Source organism: Palaemon carinicauda, unplaced genomic scaffold (genome assembly GCF_036898095.1).
Source record: "Palaemon carinicauda isolate YSFRI2023 unplaced genomic scaffold, ASM3689809v2 scaffold153, whole genome shotgun sequence".
Lineage (NCBI taxonomy): Eukaryota > Metazoa > Arthropoda > Malacostraca > Decapoda > Palaemonidae > Palaemon > Palaemon carinicauda.
Genome location: NW_027169070.1, coordinates 15,760 through 29,282, shown reverse-complemented (window position 1 = coordinate 29,282; position 13,523 = coordinate 15,760). Strand labels below are relative to the sequence as shown.

The 13,523-nt window shown below is 35.7% G+C and overlaps 1 protein-coding gene across 1 annotated transcript in view; it reads left to right on the top strand.

Moving 5' to 3' along the window:
* The window catches only part of LOC137635644 (E3 ubiquitin-protein ligase CHIP-like), a 112,516-nt gene extending 102,728 nt beyond the window's left edge, over positions 1-9,788 (top strand). The window contains exon 7 of the mRNA XM_068368110.1: positions 4,821-9,788. Coding sequence (XP_068224211.1) covers positions 4,821-4,946 — 126 coding nt within the window. The 3' untranslated portion in view covers positions 4,947-9,788. The remainder of the gene's footprint in view (positions 1-4,820) is intronic.
* The last annotated feature ends 3,735 nt before the right edge of the window (positions 9,789-13,523 follow it).

Genomic DNA, 13,523 nt, shown 5'->3' with positions numbered 1-13,523 from the left:
TACAAGTGCTGAAAGTGATACATTTACTTTCAAAGCCAGCAGAGGTTGGTTCGAAAAATTAAAAAACAGGACTAGCATACATTGTGTATCAAGGCATGGCGAGGCAGCAAGTTCGAACAAAACTGCGGCTGAAAGCTTTGTGAAAGAATTTAATGACTATATAAAAGAAGAACAGCTTCTTCCTCAACAGGTTTTTAATTGTGATGAGACCAGGTTATTCTGGAAAAAAAAATCTGGCTAGGAAAAAGCACTGCCCAGACACAAGCCTATGAAGGTAGGCTTACTCTTTTATTGCGTGCAAATGGTAGTAGTGATTGTAAGATAAAACCCTTGCTTGTGTATTATTTAGACAACCCCCAGGTCTTCATAAAGAACAATATCACGAAGAGTAAATTGCCTGTTATGTGGCAGGGAAACAAAGGCTTGGGTTACTAGACAGTTTTTCAATGAGTGGGTGCACAAAGGTTTTGCCCCCCCCCCCAAGTGAAAGAATATCTTACAGCAAATAAGTTGCCAATAATGTGCCTCTTAATCATGGACAATGCTCCTGCTCCCCCCCCCCTTCCCCAGCCCCCCCCCCCCCCCCTCCCCATGTTTAGAGGATTTATTTGATGAATTTAGTTTCATCAAATGAAATTCCTACCACCGAATACGACACCTATTCTTCAGCCCATGGACCAACAGGTCATTTTGAATTTTAAGAAATTGTACACAAAATTCCTCTTCTGGAAGCGTTTTGAAGGGACAAATGATACCCAGTTAACGCTTGGAGAATTTTGGAAAGAACACGTCCGTATCCTGAGCTACGTGAATTGAATTGAAAATGCTTATAGTAACGTAACTTATAGTACATTAAATTCGGTGTGGCGAAAACTTTGGTCAGAATGGGTACCGGAAAAAGACTTTGAGGGCTTTCATTCTGAATCAATTTCTTCAGTCAAAGAAATTGCTGTCATTGATGACATGTCTATGGGAAGAACTATGGGACTTGCAGTCAAAAAAGGAGACACTGGTGAGCTTGTGGAAGGCCACTCTACTGAGTTAACCACTGAAGAGTTTTTGCACCTGGAACAAGAGTAGCAGAAGGATATGATTGAAGAAATGTCATCAGGAGAGGGTGAAGGAAGGGAGGAGGTTCTGAGTGCCTTAATTAATGAAATTTGTGCAAAATGGCATGAACTACAGCTTACAGTTAAAGCAAATTGTTCCATGAACATTTTCAATTAGTTGTTATGTCTCACTTCAGAAAAATTGTACAACGAAGGAAGAAACAACTTACAATGGATAGGTTCTTAGTTAAAGAAAATAGAAAAGCAACTGCAAAGATTGAGATTCACCAGAGCAAAAGAGGCAGAGAAGGGAAAAAACTCCTGAAGGACAGTTACTCGCTGCTTTCATGGAAGGGGATTCCTCTGCAAAGCAGTAACCCTACCCTTTCCTTCTCTCCACATCCATTCCCATATGCCATCACACCGCAGATGAAAAGGTAAGAAAATTATACAAAAAAGGTTTAGATTTACTTTATTATGTATTTAGTTTTGGTATTTAGTTTATTAGGGCACAAATGAGAGACAACTGAGAACCGACATGTTCATTACTTGAGACTCAGAGTACTTTAAGGCGTGCGGACGGCAAAGTAGTGCCTGGGTCGGGCAGCGACCTCTGTACTCACAAAAGTCAAGTCTGACTGGAGATTCATGTGCTTGGGTTGGGCAGAGATCTCCGTACTCACAAAGGTCAAGACTGACTAGTGATTCGTGTTTATTTTACATTTTTACATGGAGACTGCAAAGCAACAAATATGAAACAAAACATGATATATACATTAGCTGAAAGGCCGGAAAATTCTACATACAAAGATATATACAAATATACCGTAGTGAGTACAGTCTGAAAATTACGTGTACATAACACGGATTTGGCGGGGTCGCAGTCCGGAAAGGTAAGGCCTTTACACATTTTGATAGTTAAATACACATTTTTACATAATAGTACAGTATTTAGTTTTAGGATGTGAACATGTGAACATTTATCGGGTGCTTTGGAACGGATTAATCCAGCTTACATTATGTCTTATGAGAAAAGTAGTTTGTTTTCAAACAAATCGATTCTCGACCACAATTCTTGAAGGAATTATGGACGAGAACTGAGGTATTACTGTAATACAGTAATACTGTACACACTATTGTATTAGCAATAGTTATATTGTATAGGTACAACAGTGTTTTGTTGTTATAAGCGTACTGATGACTTCTGTAGTGTTACATACTTTACTGTATTGTACCGTACCCTTACCGTGTACAGTACTTAGCATACACGTATACACCTGTACTGTACACTTACTGAAATTTGTTCATTTATTTACACAAAAGAAACCAAGTAAAAACAATATTAGGCAGTACTTAGTGTGTTAGTCAACCGTGCATAGGCAATGGGCAGCGAGTTGGTAGGGTTAAGAGTAATCCCACCCTAGGACAGCAAGTATTCACAGATTCTTGGTCTTCGTGCCTGTCCCTGTTACCTAACCCCCCATCCCCCCATGAATAAGGAGGGCTGACTGCATAACCATGAGTCCCTTTTGGTACTGTGCTGGATGCTCAAGTAGATTTAAGTTTGGAATGATTGGTTCTTCTATGTCATCTTTCATACCCCCTCGCTTAAGGATGAAGCTTCTGTACCATTAGTAGCTGGATGTGACTTGATGCTGGCAAGCTGCACTTCTGAGCTCCATTCTGTTAGACGAGATCTATAAGTGCAGTAGTAGTTCTCCCCCATACTGCCTTTATGAGGGAAAGGATGGTGTAATGTTTACCATTCCATTATCTTCTGAATTGTTCTTCACTCCAGAGGAACAGATTCCTCCTTTGACCATGTATCAGATATTTACCAAGTACAGGCCAGGCCCTATCAACATATCGAGTCTCATGATAAGCAGGTAGAGGATAGCTGGACTCTTCTTTGTTCCGTTATGGGACCAAGGAGACTGACAATTAGGAAAGAAAGAGAACGAACCAGTTCAGTTCTATGGAACTTCCTACCCACCAATACATGTGAGTGAGTCTTCCTATGTTAAAAGACAAAAGGTTTGTATACATGTAGGAACAAATAAGTTTTAAAAGTAATTTTTAATTTTCCCATATATACAAACCTGAGCCCTTTAAAGTTAATCTTCCCACCTCGACCATCCCATTTAGTCATGAACCAAGGTCAAAAGGGAGGTCTTTGACAGGCTGATGGGCTATTTGCCTGCGTTCACCACATATCTATAACAATTTCAACAGCCATCACAGAAACTCCTTATTTTAAAGGTCTCTGGTTTGTATATTTAGGGAAAATAAAATTTACTTTTAGAATTTTTTAAATCTATCTCAATTATTATGTATACTATGTTTCTCTCATGTCTCGAATTGACTACACAAGTTGAAATTATGGGTATTTAGTGTATTCATTTGAAGTTGTTAATTATAAGAGTATTAGGCAGTAGAAGCATTAACCCTTTGAGTGCCTTTGGATATATTATGCGTTTGGATAGTTCTATAGTACAGTACTCCCTTCAGTGCCATGGGATATATTTTACATTAAGGTATTACAAGTTTTACATATTTTTGTCAAAATATGTAAAATATGTCATTGGAAAAGAAATTTATTAGTTCTGTGTTAATATAGGTATGCACTTACTAAGTGTGTAGCCTATAGGGGAGACCCACAAGATCTAGCCCATTAGAATTTGTCACAGCACCTTGGTAGATGAAATTCTTCTTCTATGAATGACATCATGCACCTCAGAGGGAGGGGCCAACTTCCCAGTTGACAGCCAACCTACCATTGCATCAACTAATGCTTATTCTCTATCAGTTATGCCATCAACGGTGAACAAACAAATGCATCATTCCCTTGCATGAGGGCAGGAAGGAGGGAGGGTCCTGGAGACCATACAGTAACTCGGCAAAAATAAGTTTTTAAAGTGCAGTGTGGTCTCCAAGAACTTTGTACCAGGGTAATAATAAGTAGACTCATATTCCTATCAGGACAACCTTCTACAACCAAGCAGGTCTTAGAACACATGCTCATGATTCCATGGGAAGAAAAAAACCTACAAGCTTAACGAATGGTGCCAGCAAATTAAAACTACAGCATTCGAGCGTTTAACTACAGTTATGGACAAAGATATGTTTAGGCTACTCCATTAATGCATAATTGAATCTGTTTTATGAATTAATAAGGAAAACTTTTATCAAATCTTAACACTTGGAAAGACAGGTAACTAAAGGCTAACAACACTGATCAAACTGGTGTCAACCCAAACAATCAAATAACAAACACACTTACTCAACTGCTAGCACATTCAACCTAAAGCATGCATAATGAAAAAATCCTAAAAGATTTACTAAACTTTGGTCTTCTTTTCCACCAATGTACATGCAACATAACTTATCACGCAGACAACACCATAACAAATGAAGGTTGAGCATTAGTTGATGCAGTTGTAGGTTGGCAGTCAACTGAGAGGTTTACTTCCTATGAAGTGTATGACGTCACTCATAGCAGATGAATTTCAGATACCAAGTTGGTGTGAGAATTCTAATGGGCCTGAACTCATGGGTCTTTCTTATACATACTTAGTCTGTGCATGGCACATTGATACACTAGTCCTAGAGCATGGGAGACAATATTTTTGTGTGTTTATGTTATATTGGATTCCATGTTCTAGCCGTTCACAGGAATGTTCTTGGAGATCACACAGTACCTTAACCTAAAAAATGGCCTACGGCTTGATTGGGTCAATATCTCTTAGCATTGACAATAATATTTTCTTTCAGCGTGTTGGGCATTTTGATCCTATAACTCGAACTGACCTCACTGTTGACCAGTTGATTCCAAATCTTGCCATGAAGGAAGTTGTGGATTCATTTTTAACAGAAAATGAGTGGGCATTAGACTACTAGCGTCGATTTTATCATCATAGAAGGGGTTTACTTCAAGTGTCTACGTATGTATTAGTTAATACTTTTTATTCTGGATTCTTAAGGTATCGAATTATGATTTATAAAGATTTTTATGTTTATAATCTCTATACTATACCCTATTTGAATTTTAAAAAAGTCAAACAGCTCCATCATTCCATATTTAAAGATGTAATTGTACTGCATGCAGATGAGCTTCATTTGCTATCCACATGCAATTACTGTTCCATACGCAGCAGTAGGTTAACTACCAGTTTTCTACATATTAAGGAAATTTTTTGACATGGCAGACAAGTTAATACTGTACAGTAAATTGATTCGTGATTGCATTAATACTTTTCAGCAAATACACAAACTTTTGTTATGCAAGAGCCAAAAATATAAAGCTGAATGGTTCAACCTTATCAAGATGATACAAATTTCCCTATCTATATAGCCAACTGGTGCTAGGTATGCAATGAAATAGAACCTAGCTGAGAAAACTCATATGCTTACATTTTTTATTCAGTATGAGTTACATTTTTATCTTCCTTTTCACCCTGCAAACTATTTCCACTGGAATGTGAATTTTTTCATGCTTGTATTCTTAATTTTTCTGTATGTAACTAGAATTTGGCTGAAGTATAACTAGATTTGTTTAAGGATATATTTTTAGATGTATTAGTTCTTGCATATTATGTTATATTGACCATTATTTTTATACTGGTAAGACTTTTTTTCCTAATACCTGTACTAGCAAATAGGTAGTAGTACATGTCCTTAAATTTACTGAATTATTTGAAAAGAGTGCATACCTTATTGAAATGTGGTTTAGTTTGGGCCTTTGTCTAATTGAGAATGTTCTGTGGCTAGTCGTTATTTGTAAAAGGAATAAATCATTTTGCTACTGTAGTATTTTGGGACTTTGGATACCCTTGGGCATATGAATAGAATAATTATCAACTCACTGAAACCAATTTTGACACTTAAATAAATGAATCAGTTGAATAGATGATGTTGGGTGTATTTCCTTGTTCTGATCTACATGGACCTTCATTTACATTAGAGTTACAGTATATCCTCAGTTTGTCAACATTCTTTTTATTGGGCTCATAGTATTGCATAAATTTTTGTATTGCATATTAGATATTTTTGCTGTTTTGATTTTCAACATTCTCAATCGGGTGTGAGGTTCCAAATTAAACAGTTCATGTAACTATATAGATGTTTGAAAAGCTTTATGGTCATCACATGACATAATGAGTGTATAAGGTTTTATCTTTTCAAGCCATATAAGAGTAAAAGTTTTGCATGATTTTTGTGATGGGAAGTTTGTAAATTCTTTTTACTCTTAACTTTCAGTAAATTACTAAGTAAGTTATTTGGTGGATACTGCTTTGGGAAGATGCAGTCCATAAGATTGACAAATATCTTATATTGATGTAACAGTGCACAATAGATTCTTTGCAGAAAGTTGAAAATACTTGAACACTTGAAAGTCTTGTTGTTAATGGGGCAGGGTTATGTAGTAAAAAGATTTCCTGTAAAAATAAGCAGATTTATATTCATATTAAATTTATTTCATAGCAAACAAACTACTGCTTTACTATTACCCACACTGCATCCTTTCTGTGATTGGCATGCCCTTTTTACTCAATTCCTGCCCGAATATGCCTAGTACCACATGGCCCTGTTATTTATTATTGGGAGGAAATTCCAATCGTAATATACCAGTTCTCTAATGTAATAAGAAATTTGAGGCTCTTGTAAAACAAGGATAAAAAGTATGCAGTTTATCAGCATACTAAATTTTTTTGATGCTTCATTTCCAGTTTGGTAATTAAGCTATTACAGTATTTTTATTTTTATTATTTCTACAGTTTCTATCAAATTAAGCAGTGGCCGAGGTCACAGTAATGATTTTACCATGTGTCCGTCCACTTGCCTATCAATATAGAATTACTGGGTATGACCAGCTTGTAACAGGTTACCATAAAGAAGCTTTTTTTTTTTATTTGTCACTAACATGTATGTTGAATTTAAGTTTTTGAGAAAAAATTGTACCTCAAATCCTAGTGTTTGTTAGATGTACTCATACATTTCAATTTTTTAATAGATGCCATACCTCAGTGCTATAAATCTTACTGTTTGAATTAAGATGAGCTCTGGATGTTCTTCAAAGCAGAGTATTGCAATAAATGAATTTATTGAACCTATAGTATTACGGATCTGTTCGGTACTTTGTTGCCCATATACTTTGAGTATCAAATACTTGAAATAAATCCAAGATATGTTAAGGCATTGAATATTTGGCTTGCAATAGAAACATTATTTCACATTTGAATGTTTGGCCACCTAATTGAAGAAATTTATTGATGAAAATTTGTGTTTTACTAATGTTTAATCTTGTCTTATATATATCATAATGTTGTACATTATTGGCATGACAAATAATAATGCTGATGTTTTTAGTTTTGTTTATTTTTGAGTCAAAAAAGATCTTTCTCTGACTAGTTAAGAATAATAGAATGATCAAAAGAAATTTATAGAATGTATTTCATATTTAACATAATCTTGACAATAGTGGAATGAATTTGTTGCAATCGCTGTTTCGTACAGTATCAGACAACACCCAACATTTTGGACAAAGGAAATGTGAGATAATATGTAATTCAATAACTTTGACTTTCATGATTTGAAAATATCTTCTGTCTGATGTGGTCCTCATCTGTTATAGTACATCCCAAAAATGGTATTCTGTAGACTTTCTATCTCTTTACTGAATGATGTTTTGTATTTCAAATTTAATTTCACATAGCTCTCTTAAAAGTCTTTGTAACTTTTATTTTAGAAATCTTAGTTTCAGAGGTTGGTTATGTCTTGTGTTCTTAAAAACATGTAAACCCAAACCATAATGATGTATATTTTATGTGGATATTTGATGAATGCATAAAAAGAATACCATTCACAACTGATATAAACCACTACTGTTGTAATGATAGTTAATAATTGAGTATGAGGTACCCTGGCTCTCAAGGATAAATATTTAAGAGAGCCCAGCTGGATGCCAAGCAGCAGCACTGTTCAGATGGATGATCTTAGAAATTAGACTACAATCAAACTCCTGAAGCTCATTGCTAACAACAATACCATTGTGGATATTTACTATGTGCATATGAATATATCAAGAGGAATATTGTAACAAAAAAAAAATCAGAAAAATTTGGATGGAGTCAACTGGACAAATAATAGTGTTTTCTTCAGTGAATAGATATTAAGCCAACAAATTCATTAGCTTCATGACTTTTCTTTATGGAAAGTACCAGACTAGGTGATTGTTATGATTGTATTATTATTATTATTATTATTATTATTATTATTATTATTATTATTATTATAAAACAGTGCACAGAGGCCTTTTATTTTGCTTAACTCTGCCAAGATTTGAAAGAAAAGTGAACAAAACCAGAAAAAGAACACCTGAGCAAGTAAATGAAAGTAGAAAAAACTACAGTAAACAAATAGAGATTTGTATTTAATATACAATGTTTTCAATTAACACTACAGCATCATTTAGACTACTCTTCTGCTCAGCAACTACTATGGTTACCACTACACTTATCCAATCAGTAGTAGATTTTTCAGTTTTGAATGGAAAGCTTTTTCTGCAATTAGTAAGTAAAAGGGCTTGGTTTTATAATGACTTATTTTTTTCTAGGCCCAACATTTTTTTATTATTTTTTTTATAAAAGTTGCCTGTACAATATATACCCTTTATTTAATCTGGTGAGAATCATTTATTTATTCATGTATATTTTAATGAATAATTGTAGTAATGTAGAGTAGTACCTTGGTTTATGAGTTTAATCTGTTCCTGGAATGAGCTTCCAGCCCTAAATGCTCATAAACCAAAACAATTTCTCCCATGAAATAGAAACAGAATTTACTAGATGCATTCTTCACGTCCATAAATACACATACAGTACACATGCTTTTTTAAAATGTTTGTAATGTTATTTGAAGAACAAATTAGAAGCCTTAACAATAGAAATTAATACAAATCAATAATTCACAATAAAAAATAGAAATATATTGACAAATTACCTCACTCTCTACCTTTGAGGAGAGTCGTGTCTGGTGTGAGGGGGACAAGAGGAGAAGAAAGGGGTTACTGCCTTGAAGGAAACTCTCCCTCCATGAGCATTTCTGGTAAAATATAAAGATTTCTCTCTCTTGAACACATTCACTATCACTAACTGAATCACTTTTTGCACGTTTTATGGACACTTAGTAGTCTTATTTTTCTACACATCCAATTTTGACAAGGAAACCATGTAGAGGAGACTGCTTTTGCCTTTTCTTTAAAAGGGCATGATATTGGGTAAAAATCTCATTAACACCGTTAACACTGCGTGTGGCCACCGCATGACTGATTTCATTCTAATCTCATTAGTAATTGTCCACAAAAAATGCTCATATGGAGGGATATGTTTACTCACAGACTGATACAATTCTCATATACAGTACATATCTATACAACAATATTTTTTTGTGAATACTGTATAAAGTTTTCAGAAGATAGATATTGTTTTAATGAGAAAAAGGTGTGACATTTTATTGGATTCTGAGTTTCTTCGTTATTCAAGTTTTAATGTTCTTACGATGCATATGTTTTAGAGAAGATTTAATTTTTAACGATCACAGATTTTTATGATAACTAAAAGAATGTTTGGAAGATTGAAAGACGTGCACGTGTTTAGGGGTATGGCTAACGGTATGTCTGATCATTTTTTGGTGGAAGGAAAATTAGTTGTAGCAAAAGAGTGGGGGAATAGAGTAGGTGGATGTAAAAGGGAGCTAGTGAGGGTTGAAGAGCTAATAAAACCGGGGGTAAAAAGTAAATATCAGGAAAGGTTGAAAATGGCATATGACGAGGTGAGAGTAAGAGAAACTGGTAATTTAGAGGAGGAGTGGAAGTTAGCAAAAGAAAATTTTGTTGGGATTGCAAGTGATGTATGTGGCAAGAAGGTTGTTGGAGGCAGCATGAGGAAGGGCAGTGAATGGTGGAATGAAGGAGTGAAGGTAAAAGTGGAAGAGAAAAAGAGGGCTTTTGAAGAATGGCTGCAGAGTAATAGTATAGAGAAGTATGAAAAATATAGAGAGCAAAAGGTGGAAGTAAAGCGCAAGGTACGTGAGGCAAAGAGGGCAGCTGACCTGAGGTGGGGTCAGGGACTGGGTCAGTCATATGAAGAGAATAAGAAGAAGTTTTGGAAAGAAGTGAAGAGAGTAAGGAAGGCCGGCGCAAGAATTGAAGAGACAGTGAAAGATGGAAATGGAAGGTTGTTAAAAGGAGAGGAGGCAAGGAAAAGGTGGGCGGAATATTTTGAAAGTTTGCTGAATGTTGAGGATGATAGGGAGGCAGATATAATTGCGGTTCCAGGTGTTGAGGTGCCAGTGATGGGAGATGAGAATGAGAGAGAGATTACAATAGAGGAAGTGAGGAGAGCACTAGATGAAACGAGAGTAGGAAAAGCATCGGGTATGGATGGTGTGAAAGCCGAGATGTTGAAGGAAGGGGGTGTGACTGTACTTGAATGGTTGGTGAGATTGTTTAATGTGTGTTTTGTGTTGTCAATGGTACCAGTAGATTGGGTCTGTGCATGTATTGTACCACTATATAAGGGTAAGGGAGATGTGCATGAGTGTTGTAATTCAAGAGGTATTAGTTTGTTGAGTGTAGTTGGAAAAGTGTATGGTAGAATACTGATTAATAGGATTAAGGATAAAACAGAGGATGCAATCTTGGAAGTACAGGGTGGTTTTAGAAGAGGTAGGGGTTGTATGAATCAGATTTTTACAGTTAGGCAGATATGCGAGAAATATTTAGCAAAAGGTAAGGAGGTGTATGTTGCGTTTATGGATCTGGAGAAAGCATATGATAGAGTTGATAGGGAAGCAATGTGGAATGTGATGAGGTTTAGGGAAGCAATGTGGAATGTGATGAGGTTATATGGAGTTGGTGGAAGGTTGTTGCAAGCAGTGAAAAGTTTCTACACAGGTAGTAAAGCATGTGTTAGAATAGGAAATGAGGTGAGCGATTGGTTTCCGGTGAGAGTGGGGCTGAGACAGGGATGTGTGATGTCGCCGTGGTTGTTTAACTTGTATGTTGATGGAGTGGTGAGAGAGGTGAATGCTAGAGTGCTTGGACGAGGATTAAAACTGGTAGGCGAGAATGATCATGAATGGGAGGTAAATCAGTTGTTGTTTGCGGATGATACTGTACTGGTAGCAGACACAGAAGAGAAGCTTGACCGACTAGTGACAGAATTTGGAAGGGTGTGTGAGAGAAGGAAGTTGAGAGTTAATGTGGGTAAGAGTAAGGTTATGAGATGTACGAGAAGGGAAGGTGGTGCAAGGTTGAATGTCATGTTGAATGGAGAGTTACTTGAGGAGGTGGATCAGTTTAAGTACTTGGGGTCTGTTGTTGCAGCAAATGGTGGAGTGGAAGCAGATGTACGTCAGAGAGTGAATGAAGGTTGCAAAGTGTTGGGGGCAGTTAAGGGAGTAGTAAAAAATAGAGGATTGGGCATGAATGTAAAGAGAGTTCTATATGAGAAAGTGATTGTACCAACTGTGATGTATGGATCGGAGTTGTGGGGAATGAAAGTGATGGAGAGACAGAAATTGAATGTGTTTGAGATGAAGTGTCTGAGGAGTATGGCTGGTGTATCTCGAGTAGATAGGGTTAGGAACGAAGTGGTGAGGGTGAGAACGGGTGTAAGAAATGAGTTAGCGGCTAGAGTGGATATGAATGTGTTGAGGTTGTTTGGCCATGTTGAGAGAATGGAAAATGGCTGTCTGCTAAAGAAGGTGATGAATGCAAGAGTTGATGGGAGAAGTACAAGAGGAAGGCCAAGGTTTGGGTGGATGGATGGTGTGAAGAAAGCTCTGGGTGATAGGAGGATAGATGTGAGAGAGGCAAGAGAGCGTGCTAGAAATAGGAATGAATGGCGAGCGATTGTGACGCAGTTCCGGTAGGCCCTGCTGCTTCCTCCGGTGCCTTAGATGACCGCGGAGGTAGCAGCAGTAGGGGACTCAGCAGTATGAAGCTTCATCTGTGGTGGAAATGTGGGAGGTTGGGCTGTGGCACCCTAGCAGTACCAGCTGAACTCGGCTGAGTCCCTGGTTAGGCTGGAGGAACGTAGAGAGTAGAGGTCCCCTTTTTGTTTTGTTCTTGTTGTTGTCGGCTACCCCCCAAAATTGGGGGAAGTGCCTTTGGTATATGTATGTATGTACAGATTTTTATCTATTTTTTATTTGTTTTTTTTTTATTTATTAGATTTAATATACACTATATATTTTATCTTTCCCAAATTATTTGGGCCAGCTGAGCAAAAGTCAAGCTTGACTTCTTGGGCTGGTAAATTTCATCATTTTAATAAGTAGTAATTGTATACCGATTTAAATTTCTATGCTCGTATACCGATTTGCTTGCATTATGAATTATTCGTAAACCAAGATAATACTGTACAGTACCTACTAAACTTCCTAATTACTTAAATATTATTACTTAAATATTTTCTATAGACCAGCTAGTAGTATAATATAAGGATGTGGTCTCCTGTCTCTTTTTTAGATAAAATAAATTGACTTAGAATTACATGCTTTCTTTGATATATAAATATACTGTATGCTTTACATTTACTTTCATTTTAATTAAATATTTTTAATATCATTATAGTTATGTTCTTTACTGCCATACAATTCTATCTGATGTATTTCATATTTTTTGTCTTTTTTGTTAGACAGTTCTGAATCTGTGTTTTTAAAAAAAAAATTTCCTGAAAGACCCAGTCTTTCTGGAGCTCATTAGCTTTACTTATGAGTCAATAATGAAGTGTCAAAATAATGTAGATACGTGTATTCTCGGTGCTTCCATCACTGTTGTTATTGCCATGAAGTATGAATTAATTCCTTTTTTTCTACTGTAAAAAAGTACAATATACTATATGAAATGTTATAGTAAATGCAGCATCAAGAGAATTTCACAATGCACAACAAAACTTTTTTTCATTTGTCTTTTAAAAGACGTCAAATTCATGTTTAGTTAGGTCACTAAATTTGCTCAAGTAATTTTTCATAGTTGATTTGTTGTGTACAAAATGTCTGATTACTGTACTAGGAATTTCATAAAAGAAAAATTTATTTCTCTATAAGATGAAACTTTAAAATTAAAATACCATAATTATCATCCGATAACTTGAATGTGTTATCTATCTTTTGAGAGGTTTAATTATTAGATAGCAGTCCACAACTTACACGGGAGTTACATTCCTGTTCAATCATTTAAAGCTGATGTATATTGAGTAATGGTATGTGTTATTTTTCATGTTTACAGTACTTTATGCATTACTTATTATATTACATTTGTCAGTGTTATTTATTTCATATACTTGCTGTAATTGTTAGATTTTTTTTCATTTATGTACAGTACTGGTACCTCCTTTTTTGTTAGATTTTGTGAAAATCATTTTTTATATGTCTAGAATATTTTGTTTCAACTTCAGCTGTAAAATTTCT